Raw genomic sequence first — 27,291 nt, 5'->3', positions numbered from 1 at the left:
GGAAGCAGCACATCAAAGGCAATTGCTAGCAGGAGAACTGGGGGCTAGGGGGAGGTCCAAAGCCCAAGCAAGAGGTCAGAAAGATGCAGGCTATTCTAGAAAAGATGTTACATGTGGAGGTGGGCACGAGGATGCAATGAAAAGGGAATTCTCCATTGCTGGGATAAAATTCTGGTGTCCTGAAAGTGGAGCTGTGGTGCTCAAATGGTAGAGCACTAATCTTGAGCAAAAAATCTAAGGGGCAGTATCTAGGCCCTGAGTTCAAGCCCCAGTGCCTGCACCAAAAAACAAAACAAAACCCTGGTGTTCTAGGCTCCACACGTACCCTACCTTGGGCCTCACTGCACAGTATCAGTATATAGGAACAGTTTGATGGCGAGACTTACACACTAGGGCACCATTGTGCCAAGCACTGTGTGTGAATGAATGAATGATAGGATGAATGGATAGTATATATAAATAGTTTCATTATTCACATTTTTTTTTTGTGGTGCTGGGGATAGAACCCAGGGTCTTGTGCATACAATGCATGCACTCTACTACTGAGCCACATCTTTGGCCCTCATACCTGGTTTAATTGCATTTTAGGTATTCTTACTGAAAAGAAGTTTCTAAAGGAAAATTATCAGGCAAACCTGGGAAATGTTATCTTACTCGAGCACCAATTACATTTAAGCAAAGAACAGGCCCAATATTAACAAGTCTTATTTCATTAGCTACAGTACTTAGAGGCCTCATGCACAGCCATTTTGTGTATTTAACCTAATTTGTAAGAGTCCTATGTGAGCTGATCTGCAGCAGTACGTGCATGTGTACTTGTGCATGTGTGTGTGTACGTGCACGCACGTAAACGTGCATTCTGTTAGGTTTTGAGTATCATTCTAGGCCCTAGGGAAAAGCTGAGGAAAAAAATAGTGTCTGGTGACAGGTCTCAAGGAGATGAAATCTAAATAGAAACAGAAAGGTCTAATTACTGGAGAGGCGGAGGAATCAATCCAAACGAAACTGTGTGATATTGGTTAGAGTTCTATAAAATGTTCTCACATGTGTGGGGCTACTAGACAAGTGAGGTGAGCCTAATGCCAAAACCATGTAGTGTTATAATTGTGGTGAACTTGAACCCAGGGCTTCAGACTTTCAGCCCAGTGGGCTTTCCAATAAACTATGAAATAATTAAAGAGTGAGATTTCTGGTACCATGGGAGATGAATCCTAAATCTTTGTTCTACCATTTACTAGTTGTGTGACTTTAATCAAGTTACTTATCCATGTCATGCATGGTTTTCTTATTTGTGAAACAGGGGTGGGGGGAGATAACAGAAATCACTTTATAGGATTATTGTGACAGTAAATGAGTTAATTCACATAAAACTCTTAGAACAGTCCCTGGTCCCGACAAATGCTCAGTAAATGCTTTTGTTAATATTTAGGGACTAGATGAGGATTAAAAAAGGAGATACAGAAGAGCCAGGAGAGATTAGGGCAGGGTGCTGCCACCTCTCTAGGGGTCTCCCTGCAGGCCAAGATTTTCCTTCAGGGTGAGATTTTAGGGGTTTGGGAAAGAGCACTGTCCAAGACTAATACCTTCTTCACACCACTGCTGATCCTCAAATTTCTACTCTTACAGAGAATTCTTCCTTTATAAATACACGCAGGGTCAATTTTGGTTATATGTCTTTGTTAATCAAATGAATATTTTGGAAACAAGCCTACATAGGAACTTTTTTTTAACATCAACTATTTGTTTGGCCAAAGATGGGGATGGAAGAGGGAAGACTATAGGGATATTGCTTTACCAGCCTTGCTGGGGGACAAAAAGATGATTTTGAAAACAGATTCTAAGGTCTGGGCATGATGATTCAGGCCTGTAATTCCACCTACTTGGGAGGTGGAGACTAGGAGGATTGCAGTTTGAGGTAGATCCAGGTTAGTAAGACTCCATCTCAGTCAACATGCTGGTCATGGTGGTTCATACTTGTAATCCAAGCTACGAAGGAGGGGTAAATAGAAGGATAGTCATCTGAGTCTCTCCTAGGCAAAAACACAAGATCTTAGAAAAGTAACTAAAGCAAAAAAAGTGCTGGGGAATGACTCAAGTGGTAGAGAGCCTGTGTAGCAATGTATGGCCCTGAGTTTAAGTCTCAATACTGTCCCTTCAAAAAAAGGGATTCTGTTGGAGTGATAAATGTGTGCTGACTTGACTCTCTCCTTATTTTATGCCAAGCAACCCTTCTTTCTCCATCCTGAAACCTCTTATAGTCTCTCTTCCCCACCATTTTGGCTTCCTTATTTCTCACACACTTCACTACTGTTTGACTTCTCATAACTTCACCAAACTGTTTTTTAGAGGAGTATGGCAAAGAGATTTGAGCCTGTTGGTAGTAGCTGCTTGGAGTGCAGTGTTCATGAGGATTCCAAAACTCAGTCTAGGTTCAGCAGGAAAATGTACCACAATCATTTTCTAATGTACCTGGGCCGGGGGCTGGGGGAGGGGATCTGAAGGCAGCTATGCCCTCTACTTGTTGTTCCTGAATTAGGAGACCAAGAGACTACCTACCTGTCCAACTTAATGTCCTCTTCTCAGTTATTTATCCTGTTTGACTTCCTGTCAGTATATGTCATCAAGCTCCTCTTTCAAAATGACACTATCTCCTCCTTGTCCCCATGGATCTCACTATTCTTTTTCAATATTCTTTCCTGGACCCTCTTCATTCATTTCTGAATTGTAGGTCTCTTCTGGCATACTCTCAGCTTCTCCCTTCCCCCCATCTCTCTCTCTCTCTCTGTCTCTCTTCTCTGTCTCTGTCTGTGTCACTTACTATAAGTCCATACTCTGTTGCTGTTTAGTGACACTTATGTAGAGACCATACATCTCTGGGGCCAGTATGCATGTATTCCAGCCTCTGACTTGCATTTATAATTAATCATCTGCTGAGCATTTCCACCTGGGAAATTTGAGTTCTTGATTCTTGATGCTCAATATTCAATGTATCCCAAGAAGACCTAATTTATCCCAAATCCTTTAACAGGGAATGTTTATGGTTTTGGTTCCATCAACACCATGAGGGACTCTCACTATACAATCTACTACTCTGCAAAGACTTGTTAACTTGAATGGGCTAGTGTTCTTGTGCTTTATTTAGAAGTATTGTGTTTTGTACTTTCAAAATACCTGCAGTGTTATATGGAGGATCCTGTTTCTGTGATATTACATTGTTTGGTGAGCAATTACTTCTTTTCTCATTATTTGTCAAACAAGACAAAAAAACAAACAACAGAAAGAGGCACAGGGCACTCCCAAGACTGGCATTCCTTGTCAGGGATGGCCAGATAGCAAACCAGATAGCAAACACGGTGTTTGGCCTTGGTGCAGAGCGTAGTGTAGTAGGTGCTGAGGAGACAAAGATCAAGCAGAAAAAATATCTAGCAAAGGCACCCTGTGGTATAGAGGAGCTTATTGTCTGGTAGACAGTCTAAGAGGAGTCACAACTAGAACAGCAGAGGTGACTACTTTCTCTATAGTGACAAATTCTGAAGGGGGGATTGTTAATTGTGGATAATGATAAGGTTTTATGGAGGAGACTGGAGGTAATGAAACTGGATCCCAGGACCAACAAAAAAAGTAGATAGAGAGCCAGCACCAGTGTGGTCCCACTGGCAGCAACCTTCTCTGAACATCTCCTTTTTTTGTGCTGAAGACCAAGAGATTTGATGGGCTTGGCAAAGAAAGGGAAAGGCTGTGGAGGCATATGATATTCCATCAGAGTGGGATTTCTTCCTGTCATCCAGTGAGATGTCTCTGATATCCATTGAGGCAACTGTGGGACAAATTAGAACCTATTGATTCATCTGTTCCCTGGTTCACATGACTTGTGTGTTTCCTGAAAACTGCTAGGCCAGGCTGATGTCTTGCCTAGATGAATGAGTCTCAGTTCCTGCCCTCAAAGAGTGAATGGAGAGGCAACTGTGCAACTGAGCAAGGACAGTGCTTTATGACAAGGGCCAATACAGGAGGGAACAGGAAAAGGGTTTATTGAAGGCCATAGAGAAGACAAAGCAAAACAAGTAATGTTCTCAGAGTCAGCCTCTAATTGACTTCTGTCTTCCCACCCTTAGGAGGGAAAAATTGTATCAGGAATTCATTTCTCATCTTGTCATTATCCCTGCTGAAGACCCAAGGTTAGCTCCTCACTATGTGCAGGACCAAATCAAAACACTAAGGCAGGAAATGTGAAGCCCTGTAGTCTGGCCCATGGCCAATGGACTTGCCCAGCCTTATTTCCCCATGGGCCTATACTATAGCCACATTGAGTAGCAGTATCTCTCTCACTCCTCTTTATCTAGTCAATTCTGTTGCCTCCCTCCACCCTTTGCTACAAGAAAGGTATTTTGGAGACAGTTGAGAAATGATTACCATTCTGCCTCTCCCAGCTCCTTCACACTGTCCAAATTCCTTCCTTGGGTTCCCATAGCTCAGGGCTGGCACTTATCAAATCTTGGTGTAACTGTTTTTGTGCTTCTTTGCCCCAGGCAGTGTTGTCCACCAGGCAGTGCTTTCCCCACTGGTGGGAACTGGGCCCTCTTCTTTATCTCTGAGATTTGGTATGGACCCAGGACATAGTAGGCACACTTGACAACTTTGCTGGGTGAATGACTGACTTGGACATGTGGCCAGTTGGGCCCTGTTGTCGTCTGCAGCTGGGGTTACTTAACATGAGAGATGCATAAAATATGAAGGGCAGCCAGAATAGCTATAAAACAGGAGGCTCTAGTGACATCATGAAAACAAAACAAAACAAAACAAAACTGGAGAAGGCTGAGACAAATGCTCCCACTCAGGTTTTAACAAATGACTCTCACTTCTGAGCAGCCCTTTTATTTGTCTGCTCGCCATTCACTTTCAAAAACCCAGTGGTTGAAATGATTCTAATTATTCATGGTCAGTGGCATATCCAGGAAACACTTAGTTCACAAGCAATTAAAAGACACTAAAATAGATTTATACAAGTTGAACCTGATCTTGCTGGTAAGAAGGGAGTAAGAGATTCAGATCTTGGGGGAAGGGTAGTATTTGCTCACCAAGCTTAGTTCCTTTTTGCACTAGTTTGGTGTGACAAGGGTGCAGCCAGAGATACCCTTTCACCATCTCCTTTCATGCTTCCCTGCAGTCAGCTCTCCTATAAATGTATGGGCACTGCCTGGGCCTAGGTATTTCCACAAGACAGCTCCTTAGTACTGTGATGAGGGGCTTGGCTTCCAATCATATTGGAACCCCTAATAAACAGGGTCCTGGATCTCTACTCTGCCAACCTTAAAGGGTTACATCTGAGGAGGAAAGGAAGGAATCTGGAGAAAAGCTCTAGGTGCTAGTCAACTCATGGCTGTGGGCCCTTTCAGTTTCTGTTTGTGGCTTTTCTCAGCGACCGATTAACAAAGATCCACTTAGGCTTGGCCTCTAACAGCTTATTCAAGAGTCCACACGAGGATGATACATCACCTCACCACACCCAATCCAACAGAGTTTTAATGTCCCTTTAATGATGACAGCAGATGGCAGCTAAACAAACATGGGGTAGCACATGCTTAGCACATGGAGTCCAGGTGTCCACAAAGGTTTTGTGCCATTTTTCTCCACAGTAGACTCTGACTTGCTGGATTTAACTCTAAAGGGAGGAGAGGAAGGCCACCTTTGGCTGCTCCAAGAAACTTGGAATAATATAGCTAAGCCCTCAATGGTCAAGTGTGATTGATGCAAAATTTAGGGTAAGCAAAATAAAATGGCATGCATTTAAGCACCAGCTTTCATCTAAGTTTAGAGAACTGCAAAAAGGCTAACAAGCTGCCACAAAAACCAGCTAGGGAAGTGAATGAAGGTAGTGAAAAACTGGTCAACAGGAATGGTAGTTCATATTTAAGTCTGACCTTAAATTATGAAGGCCAGGAGATACGCTAATGGCAACTTGTTGCTCTATGTGCAAAAGGATCCTAGGATCCTTCACACTTGGTCACACTTCTCTGCCTTTCCGCTTGAGGCAGAGCACAGGGCCCTCCCTTCTCAGCCTACACCATGATTCCTACTCATCTTTCAAGACCCAGCTCAAATGTAACCTCTTTGAAGTCTTTGCTGACTCCCCAAAAGCAGAGTTCCTTGTTGCTCCTCTGGGCCTCCACAGGCCCTTTTACAGCCTTTGGGCTCACTTTGACATATTTGTTTGCTTGCCCTTCTTCCCCCACTAAGCATGGAATAGAGTTCTTAGGAGCCAGAATGTTCACATGGCACAGAGATGCTTTCTGAGCACCAGGCTGGGCATAGGGATGATCCTCATTCAAGGTTGGCTGTCTGAGTGAGCATATGCATACACTTGTGCTTATTGGGTCCATGAGCACCCAGAGGGAAGGTTCATTAGGCAACAATTGGATATACTTTACCTGCTTCTTCAACAGTGGATTACCTGCTTAGTGATTACTGTGGTGCTTGAAAACAGTAAGAAATCTGCTGCTAGAGGTGGCCTCACCTCACATGGAAGAGATAAGGCCTTGGGGTCCAGGCTCTCAACATGCTTTTCATGGTTCACAAATGCAAGGCAGAACGTGTTGCCCCAAGCCTTCATCTCAACTCTCTTGTATTTTCCACTCAGGAACTTGCCCAGAAGCATCACTTAATATGCATGATAAAATCATACCTGTAACCTTGGCTACTCAGGAGACAAATCTGAGGATCATGGTTTGAAGCCAACCTATGCAGGAAAGACTCTGAAACTCCTATTTCCAAGTAACCATCAAAAAGCTGGAAGTGGAGGTATGGCTCAAGTGGTAGAGCCATAGCTTTGAGCAAAAAAGCTAAGGGACTATACCCAAGTCCTGAGTGCAAGCCCCAATGCTGGCATAAAAAATATGTTTGACAACTGGAAACACACCCATTAACTGAGAGGAATGACTGCCTCATGATTGGAGCTCAGCTGTCCTAGACATAGCTCCCACAGAAGCTCTGGCTTAGCACCCACAGCCTCCGGTTCTCTGATTCTGCTAATGATGAACTTGATAACTTTAGACATACCAGCATATTTCACATTCTTCATCTCCAAAATGGGGAGAAGAATGATGATATTGCATGGTATGAGTTGATAAGCAGCTTGACTGAGATCCTCATGGATAGGGGAAGCAGGGGTGGATGCTAGCGGAGCCTTCAGGTTTTTTTGTTGTTTGGGCTGTTGCTGTTCTTGTGAATTGTTCTGCTTCAAGCCCAGATGCATAGCCCACAGTGAGGAAGGGGAAGCCAGCTACTGTGTATGGAGTAGACTGTACTGAAAGGGATGGAAGGGCTGAGATGAAGGGAATGAGAGAGGTTGGTATGGGATGGGATGAGACAGGATGGGATGGGACAGGACAAAGACAGGGTGAGATGGGATGGGATGGGATGCTTAGTTGTGGGCTTGCTGACAGCTGGTCTGCTCCCTGGAAGAGAGTAGGAGCACCAAGGTCTGGTGGCTGTGCTTGCCAGAGCAGTTTACTATTGAAATCAAATAAAACTCGTGACAAAGTCAATCTGACACATCTTTAATGATACACATGATTATTGTGCTGTAGTGTAATTAGGCATAATGGCAAGCAACTCCCAGGAATGACTATAATCACAATCACTTTTATACAGCTGAACCAGAGAGTTCTGAGGGCAGCCAGTAAGGGGGTGGGAATTTGGGATGGGTGGATAGGAGACAGCAGAAACCCTGTGGCAAGCTGCATATCTCTTCCCTCTGCACTCAGTCCCTTCACTCTTTACTGGGGGAACAACACAACAAAGATCTGATGAGGGGACTGGATTTTAACCTTTCAGTTTTTTCTCAGGCCTGGAGTAGACTGTCCTCAAAAGTTGAGGGTTATGGACTCTGACGTTCATAAACACTTCAAAATGATTACTCCCCACTTTTTAACAAGGCCCAAAATTCCACAAAGTAGCCTTAAATCTAAAAAGCACATAGCTACTACTTGGGCCTTGTTTGGATGCACATAAAAGGGTGTTTTCTAGACAACTAGTAAAATGTGACACACAGATATTAGATGATATTGAAATGATTGAGCTCATTGAGTTCAATAATGGCATTGTGATTATGTTAAGAAAAGCTTCTTAGTGGCGCCGTAGCTCAAGTGGTAGAGCGCTCGCCTTGAGTTGAAGAGCTAAGGGACAACGCCCAGGCCCAGAGTTCAAGCCCCACGACCGACAAAAAAAAAAAAAAAAAAAAAAAAAGAAAAGCTTCTTATGGGTTGAGATAAATCAATGGTAGATTACATGTTCAGTAGGCTCAAGGACCTGAGCACAATCCCCCACTCCTCAAAACAAGAGATCTCTAGAGATATATACAAAAATAATTACAAGCCATCAATGGTGAAATGGTATGAAGCCCCAGAATAGTATTAACATTCTTCAGAAAAGAAATGAAGGCCAGAAGAAGAAAAATCATGGATGTTGATAATTGTGGAAGCTAGATAATGAGTGTATGAAGGCTTCCCATTACTCTTCTCTTTGCTTTACATATGTTTGAAAGTTTCCATAATAAAAAATTGAACAAATCAGGTACCTTAGTCTGCACTGGTAGTGACCCATTTCAGTAGTGAAAATTAGCTTGATCATGCCAACATCTCACATACACAGGAAGCTGCCAGGAATAGCAGTTTGGATGAGCAAAGCCAAAAGGGTAGATAGGTGTATGTTATAACTTGTGCTACTTTTGGAGCCTGGAAGTCTTGGCTGGAGTGGATATATGTGTGGAGGACGGGGAATTCTGAATGGCTGCAGGACAGTCTGAAAGTAAAAAAAGATATGAGACAGTGTAATAAACTGGGTCCTCATGCCTACACTTATGGTCCCCACTAGTCTGTAAGATCTGAGAGACTAACTCCTATATCTTCATTATTTGTCTTCCCTAGAGCCCCCGAGCATTAGCTTATTCATTTTATTCCACACTAGTTACTCTACACTATTTGTTCCATCTATTTAAGAATATTTATTATCTTCTATATTATCTTCTATTGCCATTTATCTTCTATAGGCAATTCTTTATCCCCCATGCTTACCATGTGCACATTGGTAAGCATGGGGGATAAAGCAGTGAACAAAATCAAGTCCACAGGAAACTTACATTATAGTAGGAGGAGACTAGGTAGTATATATAAAAATGTATGTAATATGACAGATGATGGTTACATGCTGCAAGAAAGATAAAGTAGGGTAAGGGGGAGAAGGAGGGTAGGTATTTTGTTGTTCAGGATCAAATATGCATGACACTTAGGCCTTTATAAGCTTTTTTCAGGTTCCCACTTCAAGCAAGTCTTCAGTCAGGTTGGACTCCATGCCATTCGTTCCCTGGATTTTGCCAAAGGAATCTTAGGCCTCTTGGCCTATATATACACTTTAACTCCATTGCTGATTGTTCAGCCCTCAAATACCTGACTAATCCACATTGTTCTTTGGAAACCTTCAGGTACTACTTCCACCAGGGAGTAGTCACAGGCTCTTCAGCCCTAGGTCTTCTGCTTCTGTAGCATCCTTGCATATAAGCTCTATCATGGCACACAGCACTATGGATTATCAGTCTTTTCCTGACTGATAGAGAGATATAGAGAATATATCTATGTCTTTCCATATAGCACAGGGCTTGGAGCATAGTGGGGATCCTGTACATGCTTGGTAAACACATCAATGCAAAGACAGATGAAAGACATCAATCTGCTCCCTAGTAGAACATTATTGGAAATATGGGAAACATTTCATTTTAATCACATGCTTGGAAAATAGAATTGCTACTTAGTTTGTATGTAGCGACCAAAGGAACAAATGGGACCAGACTCCTTGGATATGTTTTAAATTTGATGATAATTCACATTCAACAATTATTGCATAAGCCTGACTGCCTGAGTTTTACTTTTGGCTCCACCATTTACTACCAGGGTGATCTGGAGCAAGTTACACTTAGAGTGACTCAGTTTTCTCATCTAAAGGAGGGGTTAGTATTTAGTGTTATGTGAAATAATGTTCTGCAAAGCATTTACAATTTAGTACTTGATATACAAGCCATGCTATAAAAAGGGTCTGCTACTGGTATTGATTACCATGAGACAGCGAATATGCTAAGTTTCTTATTTATTCATTTCTGTGTATTGAGCTCCTGCCAGTCCAGTTTATGGGAGGCAGAGTGCCTTGAAGGAGCTAATATTTGGCCTAATAATAATAAAAATATTTGCATAATAAGAGGGAGCTACTGAACATAGCCCCATTCCACAAAGAAGAAAAGTGAGGCTTAAAGCTACTAAGTAACTTGCTGAAGGCCACAGAACTTGGAAGCTGAAAATAAAAATCTTATCTCAGGTCTGTGTGACTCTAAAACACTTCGCTCAAGACCAGGTCAGAGAACTATAGCCTGTGGGGTAAATCTGCAGTACATGTTACAAATCTGTCCCACTGCTCTATTTTTTCTTTGAGATATAATTCACCCTTTTACAGTATACTCACAAGTAGTATATTTATAAGGTGGTGCAATCATTCTCTAATTCCACATGTTCTTCCTTCCAGAAGAAAACTCCACATCCACATTGTTTCCCTTCCTCCAGTTGCAGGAGACTACTAAAACCTATTATCTGTCTCTATGGATGGAATGTGCACATTCTGGACATTTCATGCAAATAGAATCATGGTATGTGTCCTTCTGTGGCCTTTTTTTCATTTAATGTAATGTTCACCATGCTATAACACTTACAAGTACATATACACAGCCCTATAGATGTTTCTCACACTAGCCTAAAGATGAGACAGTTTAAATGTATAACTGATGAAGAGCTAAACAACACACATACAGAGTTTCCTTTGGTATCCTCAGGACATATACACATATGTATATGCACATTTGTATGTATATAATCAGACCTGTGTATCTGGTTCCACATCTGCAGATTCAACTAACAGTAGAAAAATATTCAGAAAAACTTGCATTTGTACTAAACACATACAGACAAATTTTCTTGTCATTATTCCCTAAATAACACAGTGTAAAACTACTTCTACTTATACTATACTAGGGATCATAAATAATCTTAGAGATGCTTTAAAGGAGAATGTGCTTATATTCTTTGTAAATATGGTGCCATTTTATATAACTGACGAGTATATTTACATTTTTTTCTCTCTCTCTGTGTGTGTGTGTATCCATTTTGTTTCTCTATACATCATTTATGGATGTTTCTGCTTTGGGCTATTATGAATAATGCTGCTATGAAAATCTCTGTACAAGTTTTCTATGTGAAGTTATGTGCATATATACATTGGAATGAAATTCCTAAGTCATTTAGTAACCCTAACTTTTTTATGTATGTTTTTATTGTACAGTTACAGAGGGGTTATAATTACATGAGTAAAGTAATGAATACATTTCCTATTGAGCATTGTTACCTCCTCCTTCGTTTTCCCCCTACCATCCCTTCCCTCCCAACCTCCCCAACTCCTCCCTCCTCATAGTGTCTTGTACATCTCATTGAGTAACCCTAACTTTTAAGGAACTATTAGACTTTTCCCCAAGTACACAGTTTTATATTTCTACTGGCAAAGTATGAGGGCTTTAATTTCTCTATGCACTTCTTATTAATCCTTGCTATTGTCTTTTCATTATTATTATCCTATCATTTGTACTTGCCTAATGACTAAAGATGTTGGGCATATTTAAAATTATTGGCCATATATACGTCATATATATATATATATATATATGTATAAAGAAATTATATTCACATCCTTTGACCTTTTGTTTGGGGGGGAGGAAATAGTACTACTAGTGTTTGACTTCAGGGGTCACCTCCAACCCTTTTTGTTTTAGTTATTTTTCAGATAGGGTCTTGATTTCTGCTTGGTGACTACCTGTGGCCTCCTGAATAGTTGGGATGACAGGCATGTACCACCAGTCCTGGTTTGTATTGTTGAGATGAGATCTCCCTAAACTTTTGCTTAGGCTGGCCTTGGACCACAATCCTCCTAATTTTTGCCTCCCGAGTAACTTGGATTACATATATGACCCACTTCATCTGGTGTTTGACAGTCTTAAAAATGGATAAGTGCTGGGCTCCAGTGGCTCACACCTATAATCCTAAGAGGCTAAGATCTGAGGATTGTGGTTCAAAGCCAGCCTATATAGAAATGTCTGTGAGATTCTTATATCCAATTAACCACCAAAAAGCTAGAAGTAGAGCTGTGGTTCAAGTGATACAGCACTAGCCTTGAGCAAAAAAGTTCAGGGACAGTGCCTAGGCCCTTAGTTTATGCCTCAGTACTGGCACAAAAATGGATTAGTTTGCTTTTATGATTGAGTTCTAAGGGTTTAAAAAGTGTTTCTGGCTATGTCTTTTATATGTGATTTGTAAGTATTTTCTCCAATTGAGTTGTCTTTTCACTTTTTCAATAGTGTCTTTAGAAGCAAAATTGCGATGAAATCCAACTTAGTTACTTTTTCCTTGCACTGCTTATTTTTTAAAAAATTATTATTATAGAGGTGATGTACAGAGGGGTCACCATTTCACAAGTCAAGTAATTAGTTCATTTCTTTTTAGACAATGTCACTCCTTCCTTTGCTCTCTCTCAGTTTTCCCTTCCTGTCCCCACCCACAAGTTGCATAGTTCTTTTCCAACATGGTTTCTACTGAGTACCACTGCTGCACTTGTTCACCTTTTATCTCTCCCTTTTTGTGCCCCCTCTAACACTCCCTCAAAAGACAGAAAAATGAACAAAAAAGACAAAAAAGGTAAAGAAAAAGAAAAAAACCTCTCATTCCATTTCCTGGAATTCATTTCAAGAAACATGATCAGAGGCACACAGGCATTGCATTTTTGTGTTTCTTCCCTAAGAGTGTCCTTTGGTCTCATTATGTATGAAAGCCTAGAGTCGTGTATAATTTACCATGTATTTTATATCTAGCTTCTGAATATGAGAGCAAACATGCACAATTTGTTTCTCTGAGTTTGGCTTACCTCACTTAACATTTGTCCTAGGTCCATCCATTTCCCTGCAAATGACATAATACTGTTCTTTCTAATAGCTGTATAAACTTCCATTATGTATAGGTACCACATTTTTTTGGATCCACTCATGTTTTTTTTTTCAGTTGTGGGGCTTGAACCCTGGGCCTGGGTTCTGTCTCTGAGCTCTTCAGCTCAAGGTGAGCACTCTACCACTTGAGCCATAGCTCCACTTCCAGATTTCTGGTGGTTCATTGGAGATAAGAGTCTCATGGACTTTCCTACCAGGGCTGGCTTTGAACTGCAATCCTCAGATCTCAGCCTCCTGAGTAGCTAGGATTACAAGAATAAGCCACTGGTGCCCAGTGTCCGCTCAGCTATTGTAGGGCATCTGGGATGACTTCATTCCATAACTTCGCTATTGTGAATACTGCAGCAATGAACACAGATGTGCAAGTATGTTTATGGAATCCTGGCTTGTGATGTTGGCTGGGTGGAAGATGCTCATGAGTGGTATGGCTGGGTTGTAGGGAAGATCCATGTTTAGTTTTTTGAGGAACCTCCAGACTGCTGTCTAAATTGGTTGTATTTGTTTACATTAAAACCAAAATGCACTGCTTATTTTGAGACAGAGTCTTACTTCTTGCCTGGTTCCATAGACTGTGATCATCTTATATTATGCTTTCTACCATTGCTGGGATGGCCAGCATGTACTACTACACTCAGCTTCTTCTGTTGAGATAAAGTCTCACAGCCTTTTTTTTTTTTTGCCTGGGCTGGTCTTAAACTGTGATCTAGATTTCAGCCTCTTGATCACATGTAGCTGTGATTAAAGGGCTTGGCTCTTTCTCAGAAATTTCTTTTGGTAGTTCTAGGGATAGAACCCAGGGGATCTCCTTTCTTAAGGTGAGAGTTTAGGTTTCAATTTGTGTTATTTTTTTTGGCTTTTTAGTAGTTAATTGGAAATAGAGTCTCTCGCACTTTCCTGCCTGAGCTGGCTTTGAACCTTGATCCTCAGATCTCAGCCAACTGTGTAGTGTAGTTAGTATTATATTCATGAGCTACTGGTACCTGGACCTTTTTTTTTTTTTTTAAAAAAAAACAGGTATTTACAGCCAAAAATCTACCTGAAAGTCCCACTTTTATTGTATTCTATAAGTTTGGGCATGTTTTCCTTTTTGTTCTTTTTTCTTCATCTCAAAGCATTTTCTAACTTCTCTTAGGATTTCTTCTTTTTTTAATTTTTATTTATTTTTTATTGTGAAAATACTGTACAGAGGGGTTACAATTAGATGGGCAAAATAATGAGTACATTTCTTATCAAGCATTGTAGCCTCCTCCTTTGTTTCCCCTTCCCATCCCTTCTCAGCCTCCCCCCGCCCACCCACCCAATCCTCCCCCCCCCATCAAAGTTGTAAAGTTCGTTTTCGACATGACAACTTGTACTTCTCATTGTTGCAACGGGTCTACCTGTATCCTTCTTCTTTAACCAACATATGCTCTTTAATTTAGAGTGTGCTTTTTAATTTCTACATGTTTGTGAATTCCTAAAAATTTCCTCCTTTATTGATTTCAAATTTCATTCACTTCCATCCATCTAATTTAATACCAAAGTGTTTTGTATGGCTGTAGTCCTTTTCAATATATTGCTATTTTGTGGCCTAACATGCATTATATCTTGAGAAGAAAGTATCTTCTCCCCTAGTTGGCTTATCACGTTGTTCAACTCCTTTATTTCCTTTCTGAACTTCTATCTAGTTATTCTTTTTTTGGGGGGGGGAGTCCAGTCGTGGGGCCTGAACTCTGGGCCTGGGCGCTGTCCCTCAGCTCTTAGCTGAGGGAACCTAGGCATGCAAGGCAAGCGCTCTACCACTGAGCCACCTTCCCAGCCCTCTAGTTATTCTTTTTTTGGGGGGGGGGTCTGGTCGTGGGGCCTGAACTCTGGGCCTGGGCACTGTTCCTCAGCTCTTCAGCTCAAGGCTAGTGCTCTACCACTTGAACCACAGTGCCACTTCTGGCTTTTTTCTTTTTATTGCTTATGTGGTGCTGAGGAATCGAATCCAGGGCCTCAGGCATGCAAGGCAAGTGCTCTACCACTAAGCCACCTTCCCAGCCCCTATCTAGTTATTCTATCCATTATTGAAATAGGGGATTGTCATCTCCAACTATTATTGTTTATTTCTGCCTTGAATCCTTTGGTTTTTGATTCATGTGTTTTGGTGTCCTGTTAATGTACATACATGATTATAATTTTGCCTATTATAGTAAACAGCTTTCTTTTGGTTACTACATACACGATCATGTTCATTATCCTTTTTTTGTGTCAGTCCTGGTGCACATCACTGGGCCTGAGCACATCACTGAGATTTTGTGCTCAAGGCTGGTGTTCTACCACTTTAGCTATAGCTCTATGTCTGGATTTTTGGTGACTAATTGGAGATAAGAGTCTGATGGACTTTCCTGCCAAGGCTGGCTTTGAATAGCAGTCCTCAGATCTCAGCCCCCTAAGTAGCTAGGGTTATATAGGCACGAGTCACCGGTGTTTGGCTTCAGTATCTTTTATACTTTCAAATGTTGTGTGTAGAGATGGGAATTTGGCTTAGTGGTAGAGTGCTTGCTTAACAATCATAAAACCCTGGGTTTGATTCTTCAATACCACATAAACAGAAAAGCCAGAAGTAGTGCTATGGCTCAAGGGGTAGAGTGCTAGCCTTGAGCAAAAGAAGCTCAGAGACAGTGCCTAGGCCCTGAGTTCAAGCCCCAGGAATGGCAAAAATCAAACAAAAAACCAGATGTATGTCTTTGAGTTTAAAACATTTCTTTTATGAACAATGTATAGGTAATTCATTTTAGAAGTTTATTTGCCAATCTCTAACATTTAATTGGAATGTTTAATCATTTACATTCAATGTTAATTACTGGTGATGCATGATCTAGGTATGTGATGCTACAATTTGTTTTCTATATGTTTTAGGCTTTTTGATTACTATTACTGTTGTCTTTTAAATGAAATAAGTATCTTTTAGTGTGCCATTTTACTTCTGTTTTAATTGCATATATATAAATTATATATATGTATATATATGTTTATTTTCTCAATAACCTGGGTGTTTCAATGAGCATTGTAACTTGAAGAATACACTTTACATTAACACCAATCTAATTTCAATAGCATATAAATACTCTGCTCCTATATAGCTCCATTTCCCTATCCCTCCTTTGGATTATTTTTGTCATACATATCTTTATACATTATACACTTATTTTTTAAATTTTTATGCACTTATCAGAGCAGATGTATACTTATTTTGATTAACTGTCTTTTAAATAATATAGGAGAAAAAAGTTACATTGGAATGTTTTTTTTTCATTTTTTTGGTTTGAGATAGTGGTCTTGCCATGCAACCCAGGTTGACCTTGAAATTTTGATTCTCCCTTCCTTAGTCTCCAGAGTCATGGGATTAAAGATATGCATTACTGCAACTGGTTTACCTTTTCAGTTTTATATTTATATATGTACACATCCTTACTGGTGTTCCTTCTTTATTTTATTAAAAATATGAATTCAATTTCTATTTAGTGTCTTTTCATTTCAGCCTCTACCTCTACCTCCCAAGTATTTTTTTTTTATAATACAGCAGGTTTAACATTTCTTATAACAACACATTCACTTAATGTAATCAATGAATGTCTTAATTTCTCTTTCATTCTTGATGAATGTTTGCCAGATGTAGAATTCCTGGTCAATAGTAGTTTGATTTTTTTCCTTTCCAACATTCTAAATATGTCACCATATGGCCATCTGAATTTCATGGTTTTTGACCAGAAACAGCACCTTACTGAAAGATTTCTTATATACTATGAATTATTTTTCTCTCCTTTCAACTTCTTTCTCTGTCTCTAAAGGGCTTTGGCAGTTGAGGATGTCTTTCAATCTCTCAGTTGATCCTACTTTTACTGAGTTTACTGATCCTACTTTTAGTGAGTTCACTGAGCTTCTTAGGTGTATAGATTAATTTCTTTTTCCAAATTTGGGAAGTTTTAGGCCATTATGTCTTCAAATATTATTCCCTTTTCCTCCCATCTTTTTCTGAGACACTCATTATGCATGTTAGTGTGTTTGATATTGTCACACAGGTCTCTGAAGATCTGTTCATGTTTTCATTCTTTTTACTGTGTGTACTTTAGACTGAATAATATCAGTTGACCTATCTTCCAATTTGCTGATTCTGGCTTCTGCCTGCTCACATTTGCTATTGAGCCCCTCTAACAAATTTTTATTTCAGGTATTATACTTTTTGAATACAGAATTTCTATTTGTTCTTATTTCACTAGAAAAATTCTTGATTTGTTAAGACATGTTTCTCTCTCTCTCTCTCTTTTCGGTTGGTTGTGGGGCTTGAACTCTGGGCCTGGGTGCTATCCCTGAGCTCTTCAGCTCAAGGCAAGCGCTCTACCGCTTGAGCCACAGTGCCACTAAGACGTTTCTCATACTTGTAATTTTCGTACTTATTCAAGATTGTAGATTAAAGCTCACAGGGACAGTTTATACTGATTGACCTTTCCCTCTGTGTACTGGTCACATTTCTTGTTACTTTGCATGCTTTGTAATTTTTGTTGAAAATTGGACAGTTAGTTATATAACATGGGAACTATAGAAATCACCTTGCATCCCTCCCTGGAGTTCGTTGTTCTTGCTGTGGTATTTATTTGTTTAGTGATTTTTCGGTATTAATTCTGCAAGGTCCATATTCTTTGTCATGTGTGTTCACTAAAAGCTCTGCTTGGTTTAGTTTAGTAGCCAGCTAATGATTAGACTTCCTTAATTTCCCAGGATCAGTAAATCTTCCAGTCTGTGTTTCTTCTTTTCTGTGCTGAGGATTGAACTTAGGGCCTTGTTCATACTCCATCCCAGCTCTAATCTCTCAGTGTTTACAAGAAGCTCTGTGTGTGTGTGTGTGTGTGTGTGTGTATGTGTGTGTGTTGGGGGACATACCCCCAGCATTGAGCTAAGCAGTTGACAAATGTGCCTTATCATTTGCCTAGGCAGAGCTCAAAGGTCAGCCAGAGGTGAGAAGTTAGGCTTTCTCAATCTTTTCTGAATACAGCCTTACACATGCAACACCTTGTATATATACATGGTCTCCTAGATTCCTTGCAAGATGGTGAGCTTTTCAAAGCCCTCCTGGCCACTTCATTCCCTAGTGTTTACTTATAAGATTTTTTGTTAGTTTAATATTTTTCCTAGCTGTTGTCCACTACATGGGGCAGCTGTTCGGTTAATCATTTTCTTCTAATTGTTTTTGACAAATGCCCCAAGCAAAATGGTTTTCACCCCAAGAGTCCTTTTGAGTCAGATCTAATAAAGAAAACCTTATAAATGAGTTTTTCCAGGGAACCACCAGAAGGGCCAAATGATAACTACATGTGAATGAAGGCTGTGAAGAGGCTCTAATTCTATTCTTTCTTCTCTTGACTACCAAGCTATTGGATTTCACCATAATTGTGAGCCATTTTCAAGGCTACTACTTCTTTTTTCTTATTGGCTTTGTTTTAGTTGAGGGTCTCCTTTCTGTGGTGTCCTGGATCAAGCGATGCTGCTTGTCTCAGCTTCCCAGGTGCTGGCACTACAGGTCCTTGTTACCATGCCAATCTTGTACTTGCTTTTTTTTGTTGTTGAGGGGCTTGAACTAGAGGCCTGAATGCTTTTCCTGAACTCTTTTGCTCAAGGCTAGCACTCTACCACTTTGAGCCATGGCACCACTTCCAGTTTTCTGATGGTTAATTGGAGATAGGAGTCCCACGGACTTTCCTGCCTTGGCTAACTTTGAACCATGATCCTCAGATCTCAGCCTCCTCAGTAGCCAGAATTACAGGCGTGAGTCACAGTGCTCAGTTGTACTTGCTTTTATAAATAGTTTTACTGGAACACAAACATTCAATTTTTTTTTGTTGGTTTTAGGGCTTAAATTCTGGGCCTGGGTGCTATTCCTCAGCTCTTTAGCTCAAGGCTAGTGTTCTACCACTTGACCCACAGTGCCAATTTTGGCTTTTTCTGTTTATGTGGTGCTGAGGAATCAAACCCAGGGCCTCATGCATGCGAGACAAGGACTCTACCACTGAGTCACTTTCCCAGCCCAACTTATTCATTTTCATGCCATCTATGACTGCTTTGCTGCTACAGCAGTAGAATTAAGTAGTTTGTTTGGTCAGAGACTATCTGATCTGAAGACCTAAAATTTCATGATCTGGACTTTTATTGAAGATGTTTGTGGACTCCTGCTCTAGATCATTAGTGTTTTGTAGGATTATACTTTAAAAAATGAAATGCAAGTGAAATTAATTTTAAGAATATACTTTAGTTAACCTAAAATACTCAAGTATTATCAATTTAACATAGTCAATATAAAATTGCAAATAAGATATTTTATGTTTTACTATGGCTTTGAAATCTGGTGTGCATTTTCCACTTACACTACATCTCAGTTTGCATTAGCCGCATTTCAAATTCTTAATAACCATGAGTGACTATTGTATTGTCCAGCATAGTTTTAGATACTTGCTACTCAAATATGGTCCCTAGATAAGCAGCATGGTACCACCCAGAAGCTTGCAAGAATGTAAAAATTAAACTACGTAACTTAAGGCTAGGGATGGGGGAAAAAAAGGGATGGATGGGCTGATATTGATCAAGGTGCACTGTACTCTTCACTTACAGAATTATAACCTCTTTATACAACCACATAGTGATGATGATGATGATGATGGTGATGATGATGATAACGATGATGATGACGACGACGACGATGGAAGGTATATCTCAAGTTCCATCTGGGTTTTGCTGTATCCAAATTTGCATTTAACACTAGGTAAGGTAATTCAGATGCATTTTTTTTTGGTGGTGTTGGGGCCTTACACATATGGGACAAATGTTCTAGTGCTGAATACTCCAGAAACTCTGAGTTGCCTAGCCATATACTACTTCACTACATTATCTGTCTTTGGGACCAAGGCCCAGTCCAAAGTAATCCTCTGGTTAAGTTGTCATTGTCTTTACAGTTGAGTTGTGTGAAAATAATCAACTACAGTGACAGCAGGTCAGATGTTGTAGCAGGCACTATGAAACTTGCTGAGCTGAAAAGGAGATGGTCTCTGTTTTCAGGGAACTTACAACTGCCCAAAGATGGCAGGAGAATGCTACTCTGCATAAGAAATCCAGTCTTTTTCCCACTAAAATCCTTTAACAACTTCTCCATCTCAGATGTAAATGTGGTAAGCAGGCACTGGATTGCTCAAGCAGGCATTCAGCTCAAGAGGTTCATGGGACAGAAACAAAACAGTTTCACTCCATTTGAAATTGGCTCATGGCAACGGTCTGAAGCAAACACTCCAGCTTTAGGACATGAACTCAATGGGTTCCTCTGAAAGGGTAGCAACACAGTGTTTATATAACAGGGAAGTTATAACATTCATCATGCTCAGATTCAGGAACTGTGCACTCAAGTCAAGGGAAACCTGACAGTATGATTTCCAGGTTCTAGTGACTTAGAATAGGAATTCCTATTTAAAGCAAAGAAAATAAGAAACGAGGAAGTGCCAGTCCTTGTTTCTCTGTGTAGGTGTTGACAAGTTATTAAATCATTAGGCTGTCCCTTGCTAGAAGCAGCAGAATAAATCTTGGAAGTTGACAAATGGTCAGTGGCTCTGTGTGTGCCTGCACACTCAGAGACACACACAAAGGGCATACTGTTTCCCAGGTTTATCTCCTGGCTGTGTAAATATTTCATCTGATATTTGGATTGGATTCTGAGCTAGTTTCCCACCAAGCTGATGGGTTTTTAATCTGCTTTCATCAGCCTACAATAAACTGTCTAACCTGTCTGCACAGTGTGGTGCTCTCTCTGCCCACTATCAAACAGAACAAATTGGAGCCAGGAGACCCTGGTCATACTTTTCTCATCTGTCTGAAGACAAGAAATTGCACCCAAGCTCCTTCCAAGCCAGAAGAACAAGCACTAGGGCACATGCTTCATCCCATTAGACCAGCACCCAGGAACTCTTTCCAGGCAAGCCCAGTGCCAGCAAGGGGTCACCATACCAACTCAGGGCTGCTGTTTTATTAGGACAGATCTTTGGCTCAGCCTAACTGTGCCACTGCCAAAGGTGGCGATGGCTGTAATTTCATTCATTCTGGGTTGTATTCATACTGGCTTCTCTTCACTTTCAGATGAGTTCCTTCAGTTCTCCAAAATGTAGGAAACATAGTGATAGCCTAAAGCACAAATCACTGGCTCACAAAGCTCCTACACAGTAATAAAAAGAAAGGAAGTACTGATATGTGCTACAACATGGATGGCCTTTGCAAATATTATGTTAAGTGAAAAAGGCCAGTGATAAAAGATAATGGATTATGAACTCCAATTTATGAAATGTCCAAAATAGGCAAGTCTGTTGAGATGGCAAATAGTCTTGCTGTTGCCAGGGGTTGGGGGAGAGGAGCTTGACAGAGTGGGCTTGGGAAGTGTTTTTAAGGGTAATGATAATGTTTGTTTTTGGCAACAGGGTTTGAATTCAGGGCCTCATGCTTGCTAGGCAGATACTCTATCACTTGAGACATGCACCCAGCATTCTTTTGCTTTACTTATTTTTAGGTTAGGGTCCCATATTTTCCCCCAGAGCTAGCCTCAGATCACAATCCTCTATATGCCTCCTCAGTAGGTGGGAAGACAAGTGAGGGTCACCATACATAGCTCATTTTATTGACTGAGATGGTGGTCTTGCTAAGTTTTTGCCTGGGCTGCCTGTAAACTATGATCTTCCTGATCTCTACCTTCTGAGTAGTTGGGATTATGGTTGTGAGCCACGTTACCAGGTTTATTTTTGTTTTGATACAGAGTCTTGCTATATAGTCCAGGTTTGTCTGGAACTTGCTATGGATCCCAGGTGACCTTTAACTTGTGATCCTTTTGCTTTTGCTCTTGAGTGTTGGGATTACAGGCAGGAATAGATCACCATGAATTATATGGCAAAATATTTCTATCTTAATAAAGCTGTTTAAAAACAGATTTTAAAAAGTAGGGCTGCAGTGTGGTTGAAGTGATGAAGTATCTGGCTAGCAAGAGAGGCCTTGAGTTCAAATCCCAATATAGGCAAAAAAAATCAAAGCAATTAAAAAAGAGATGGGGATGTTGCTCAATTGTAGAATGCTTGTCTAACATGCATGAGGTTCTGGGTTCCATTCCCAGCACTGCCAAAACCTAAATATGGTAATTAAAGTATCATTAATTTCTTCTCTCTCCATCTGAAAACTCTCCTATAGATCACCCTTCTCAGTCTTTTATTGTGTATTTGATTTACAGGAAAAATAAGTGAAAGGTAGGCAAGCAAGTGGTACTAAGAATGTTATGAGATTGGAAGGTACACCCAATCTATTGATGCATTCTGTCTTCACCATGCAACTCTCCCTGCCACAAAAAGTGTACTGTGTACTAGGTAGTATACATTCTTCCCTTTCCATTGGAAGTATATTACAGTGAAGTGCATTCTTTTCCTTTCTTTCCCTTCCTCCCTCCCACTCTTCCTCCCTCCCTCCCTCCCTCCCTCCTTCCCTCCCTCCCTTCCTTCTCTCTTTTCTTTTCTATTTCATGCTCTCACTTGGCTTTTTCGTTCAAGGTTGGCACCATCCCATTTGACCCACACCTCCACTTATGGCTTTTTGATAGCTAACTGGAGATTTGTCTTCTGAGGTTGGCTTTGAACTATGATCCTCAGATCTCAGCCTCCTGAGTAGCTAGAATTACAGGTGTGAGCCACCAGCACCTAACACTAAGGAGGCTCTTGATGCTGATCCTAAGGCCTCCTTCATTCATGAATTGCCTGAGGGACTATTCCAAGTTTAAATGTGTTAATTACAATTTACTATTCATATTTCAATTGCTTTTTGGAAACTGGGAATTCATGGATGATGGTTTGATTCTCTAAAAGTTGGAACACCTAAAGTGTACGGTGTATTGGGTAAAGTAAAATATACAAAGAACAAGGAAGGATACAAACTTCCTGCTTCCCCAAGATGTTGGAAGCAAAAATTATTCTTATTATTTTTCGGTCGGTTGTGGGCCTTGAACTCTGGGCTTAGGCACTGTCCCTGAGCTCTTCAGCTCAAGGCAAGCACTCTACCACTTGAGCCATAGCGCCACTTCCGGTTTTCTGGTGATTGGAGATAAGAGTCTCACAGATTTTCCTGCCCAGGCTGGCTCTGAACTTCGATCCTCAGATCTCTACCTCCTGAGTAGCTAGGATTACAGGTCTTGTGAGCCACAGGTGCGCAGTTGGAAGCAATTATTATTGATGACACCAGCAAGGTGACAGCATGTATTGGGAGGTTCTAACTTTCAAAGGAATAACTTTTTGTGAATGAACACACAGACTTCACTAAGAGGGAGTCTTTTAGTCTCAGTGTAAAGACATTTATCTGCTGATAACATTTCCAGTGTTAGTGTGGAGCATGCTGATACAAAAAGACTCAATTGTTCATTTCTTAAGACATTGTATTAGATGGAGAAATAACATTTGATCTTAGGAGTCTTCCAGCTGAGTTCCAATCTGAGCTCACACTTTAACAGCTTTGGAGCTGCTCTTCCTATTTCTAGTCATGTCTCTTCAATTCTTTACACAGCAGCCTTAAAAAGTCTTAAAAAGTCTATGAGACTCTTTTTTCCAATTAACCACTAAAAGGCAGGAAGTGGAGCTGGCCTAAGTGGTAGAGAGCTAGCCTTGAGCAAAAAAAAAATGTTAAGAGACAGTGCCCAGAACCCTGAAATTCAAGCCCCAGGATGAGCACACAAAAACTATCAGCTAATACTTAACAAGCAGGGACTTACTATTTACTAGGTACAGTTGTAAGCGTTTTATGAAGAGTGAGCCATTACATCCTTTCAAGTACCCTATTAGTGGTGGAGTTGGAGTCCAAATGTGGGTCTACCTGGCTCTTGGAATTATGTATGTACACTATATTGTCTCTATTTCTCTAAATCAAAACAAACCAACATAAAACCAGGACCCTAGATGATGAGAGGATACAAGTAGAGGAATGAATACTACTGTGAAGTTGTTATTTTGGCTTCCCCACCTTCCCTTTTCTGTTTGTCACATCAAAAGACAGTGGTGTGGGCAGCTCCACTCTGGAGCTAAGCTAGCTCTAGTCTAGAGTAAAATGAAAAGCAACACTCTTTACTTCTTCAAGAACAAAAAATACAAACAAGAGTACAAGAGGATGGGTTCAGTTGGGGACCTTACAGGACACACGCTCAAATGAAGTTGGTGTGCAAACTACAATGGGCAAAAGCTAGCTAAGCCTAGTTCTTAGGCTCCAAAGTCAGGGTAATGGGGGAGCTAGAAGTAGGGAGGAAATGTGAAGCTGGGAAGAATGAAGGAAATCCTCTGTCTGCCTGGGAAGGATGCTTTGCTCCCTGAAGAAAGATAGGGGTTGGGTGGGAAGGGGGAAGATTCCTGCTTTGAAGAGCTAAGTAGTAGAAAAGGATGGAGGATCAGGGTACCTGAACTCTTTTAGGCTGTTGTCTCTGATTTTGCTACAGTAATCTGTGTACTCTCTGGTGTCATCATCAAAGCAGCTCCTAGTAAATCCTAGACAGAGCAACAGTGGGGTGGGAAGAGAGGATGACTGCCCTGATGGAAAGAGTAGAAGGGCAATGCCAATCATCCAGGACATGAGCATCATTGAGAGGCCATGCAGTATAGCAGGGAAGAGCTCAGACTGTAGAGCCTGCTCGCCTGAATCTGAATCCTGGCTCTGCCACTTATTCATTCAGTTAGCTTTGGTAAATAAGCCTTCTGTGAAATGAGGATAAGAACAGAATTGCTGTGAGAATCCAGAGGAATATATATATGTGTGTGTGTATATATATTTATATATGATGCTTAAGAGAGAGCCAGGCACACAGTGCTTACCTTTATCATCATGATCATTCTTCCTGAGGTCATACTCTAGTGGGAATTGGGGATGGCTGTGACTGACATTTGTGCCCTTGAACTTAGTTAGGGAGTCAGATGATTAAATGAATTACAGTTTCTCATCTATGAACTGGGGATGGTGAGATAGGGAAAGTATTTTCTAATATCAACTTCTTCATACATATAAATAAACTAGTTTTTTAAAAAATAAATGAATTGCAGTGCAAGAGAATAAGGTCTTATTATGCATTTGATATTAGGATCTGAGAGAGAAGTGGGAAATTGGAGGGAATGGATAGCCAGGGAGGGCCTCATAGATAACAAGGGAGTTGGAGCCTAAAAAAAGAGTAGGATTTCATCAGGCAGCCAAGTGGAAGGAAGGACATTCCCAAGAAGAAGTAATATCTTGGTCAAAGGCATGGTTGAGAATAAAGTTCAGGACAGGAGAGAATTAGTACAATGGGAAAATAGAGTAGAGCTCAATCTGGAAGGACTTTTTTCTCTCTAAATTTGGACTGGTAAGTTTTGGGAATGTATGTGTATGTGTGTGTGCACATACATATGTGTACATGTATGTTCATGTGGTTTGAAGTATATGTTATGGATGAACAGAAAACTGGATGGAGATCAATGCTGTTACACCAATTCCTCCAGCTCTACCTCACAAGTATTCAAGGATTCTGGATAGGCCAATCATCTATCCACCCAAATGCTTATCACAAAAGAACCTTGGAATCCCTGGTGATGCTTCTTGTTCTTCCAACCCAACATCTCTTCCATCAGCATGTCTTGTTTCTATCTCCAAATTGTGTCACAATAGCCTATTGATCTTTCTAATTCCAGAGTGCTCTCTCTCATCTTTTGTTAATACAAATGTGTACATCATTTTGTTGTGAAGGCTGTCCAGTAGTCAATTCATACCTTTATTACTGCCATGTAAAGTGTTTGGTCAATCACATTTAGGTTCTCATATTTAGCTTCTCCTATACAATTTAAAGTTATTCTGGTGCCCTGCATCTTGGATATACGTTTTTCTAATTTGAGGAGGGGAAGGAAAATAACAAAATGCTGAAACAAGTATACAGTTTATCATTTAGAAAGAATAACCTCCTATATGGGATTTAGCAGAACTCCATGAATGGGGGACAAAGGTTCTTGCTTCTCTTTGGACTAATAGGAAGCCATTTCTGTAATGCTTAAGTAACATCAGGAAGTTGGAACCAGGTTTTCAAAAGAAACAGAGAGAAAGAGAGAGAGAGAGAGAGAGTGAGAGAGAGAGAGAGAGACAGAGAGAGACAGAGAGACACAGAGAGAGAGAGAATGTGTGAGTGTGTATGTGTCATGTAGCTGCATCATTTATTACAATATTCTTAGAAGACGGTACTGTGCCTGTCTCCAGGAGGCACTCAATGGCTTCTGGTGGAATGTATTGATTCAGTGCAGCTCAGGGGCTGAATAACATTACATTCTGTGGCTTGATGTTTTGGTGGAGCTACGGAGGGTAGGTGTGAAAGAGCCAGTCATGTAGCTGCCCAGGTTTGGAAGCAAAAAAGTATAGTTTTGATGTGTATCAGAGTCCACAAAGAAACAAGATTTCCTGATAGGAATTTTCCCAAGGACCTGATCCACACACCCAATAAATGGGTTTCAAGTAGACGTGCATAGATTTTGCAAATGGTATGTATCTAGCTACAGTTTTCTGTTATCTAGTCCCTAGTGCTTTTCAAGGCAAAAATTTATTACCACTCTAAAGGTTATGGCACAATTTATAAAAATAATAAAAATTTATCTCCTCTTTCTTAACAAAAGGACTAGCCAGTACTATATTTTGCTGTCAAGGCTGTTTGGTGCAGACAACTCATATCTTTATTGCCATGGAAAGCATTTGATCAATCATATTTAGGTTCGCCTATAAAATTTCAAATGTCAGGTCTACCTATCCATATTAGCCAATATCACTGAGGTTCCTAGGACACCAATCCCTATGTTACCAACACGAGGAATGTCTCATTACAATAGGATTTTTGGATTTCGGTAATATAGAGGCCCATCAAGTAGGAATCTATGTCCATGAGGACTCCAGCCCAGGCAGTCCCTGTGTTTCTCACAAACACAATAAAGGTCCAGTGGCAGTCACTCTGCTCAAGAGCAGGGGAGGCTGCGGTGACATAGAAGAGCTGTGTACACTCATTCTTAACTCCCAGGTACTTTGTAAGGTTACAGCTGACAGAGCAGTCATTTATAAAAGAAATACAGGTTTCATCATTTAGCAAACATTTTCTGAGGGCCCTCTGTGTACAAGGTGTTAGATAAGCATTACAACTTAAT

General features: G+C 40.5%; 1 protein-coding gene across 2 annotated transcripts in view; it reads right to left on the bottom strand.

The window, feature by feature from the left end:
* LOC122120682 (histone deacetylase 8) overlaps positions 1-27,291 on the bottom strand; it is a 267,402-nt gene that overhangs the window by 38,342 nt on the left and 201,769 nt on the right. The window contains exon 10 of one of the 2 annotated variants that reach the window (XM_042694936.1): positions 8,580-8,799. The exons of the other annotated variant lie outside the window; for it this stretch is intronic. Coding sequence (XP_042550870.1) covers positions 8,638-8,799 — 162 coding nt within the window. The 3' untranslated portion in view covers positions 8,580-8,637. Of the gene's footprint in view, positions 1-8,579; positions 8,800-27,291 lie in introns of those variants that run through there. 2 annotated transcript variants of the gene reach the window in all.

This window comes from Dipodomys spectabilis, unplaced genomic scaffold (assembly GCF_019054845.1).
Source record: "Dipodomys spectabilis isolate Male_0828 unplaced genomic scaffold, ASM1905484v1 ptg000176l, whole genome shotgun sequence".
NCBI lineage: Eukaryota > Metazoa > Chordata > Mammalia > Rodentia > Heteromyidae > Dipodomys > Dipodomys spectabilis.
The sequence above is the reverse complement of the archived record's forward strand: the minus strand, read 5'-3'. Positions and strand labels throughout refer to the sequence as shown.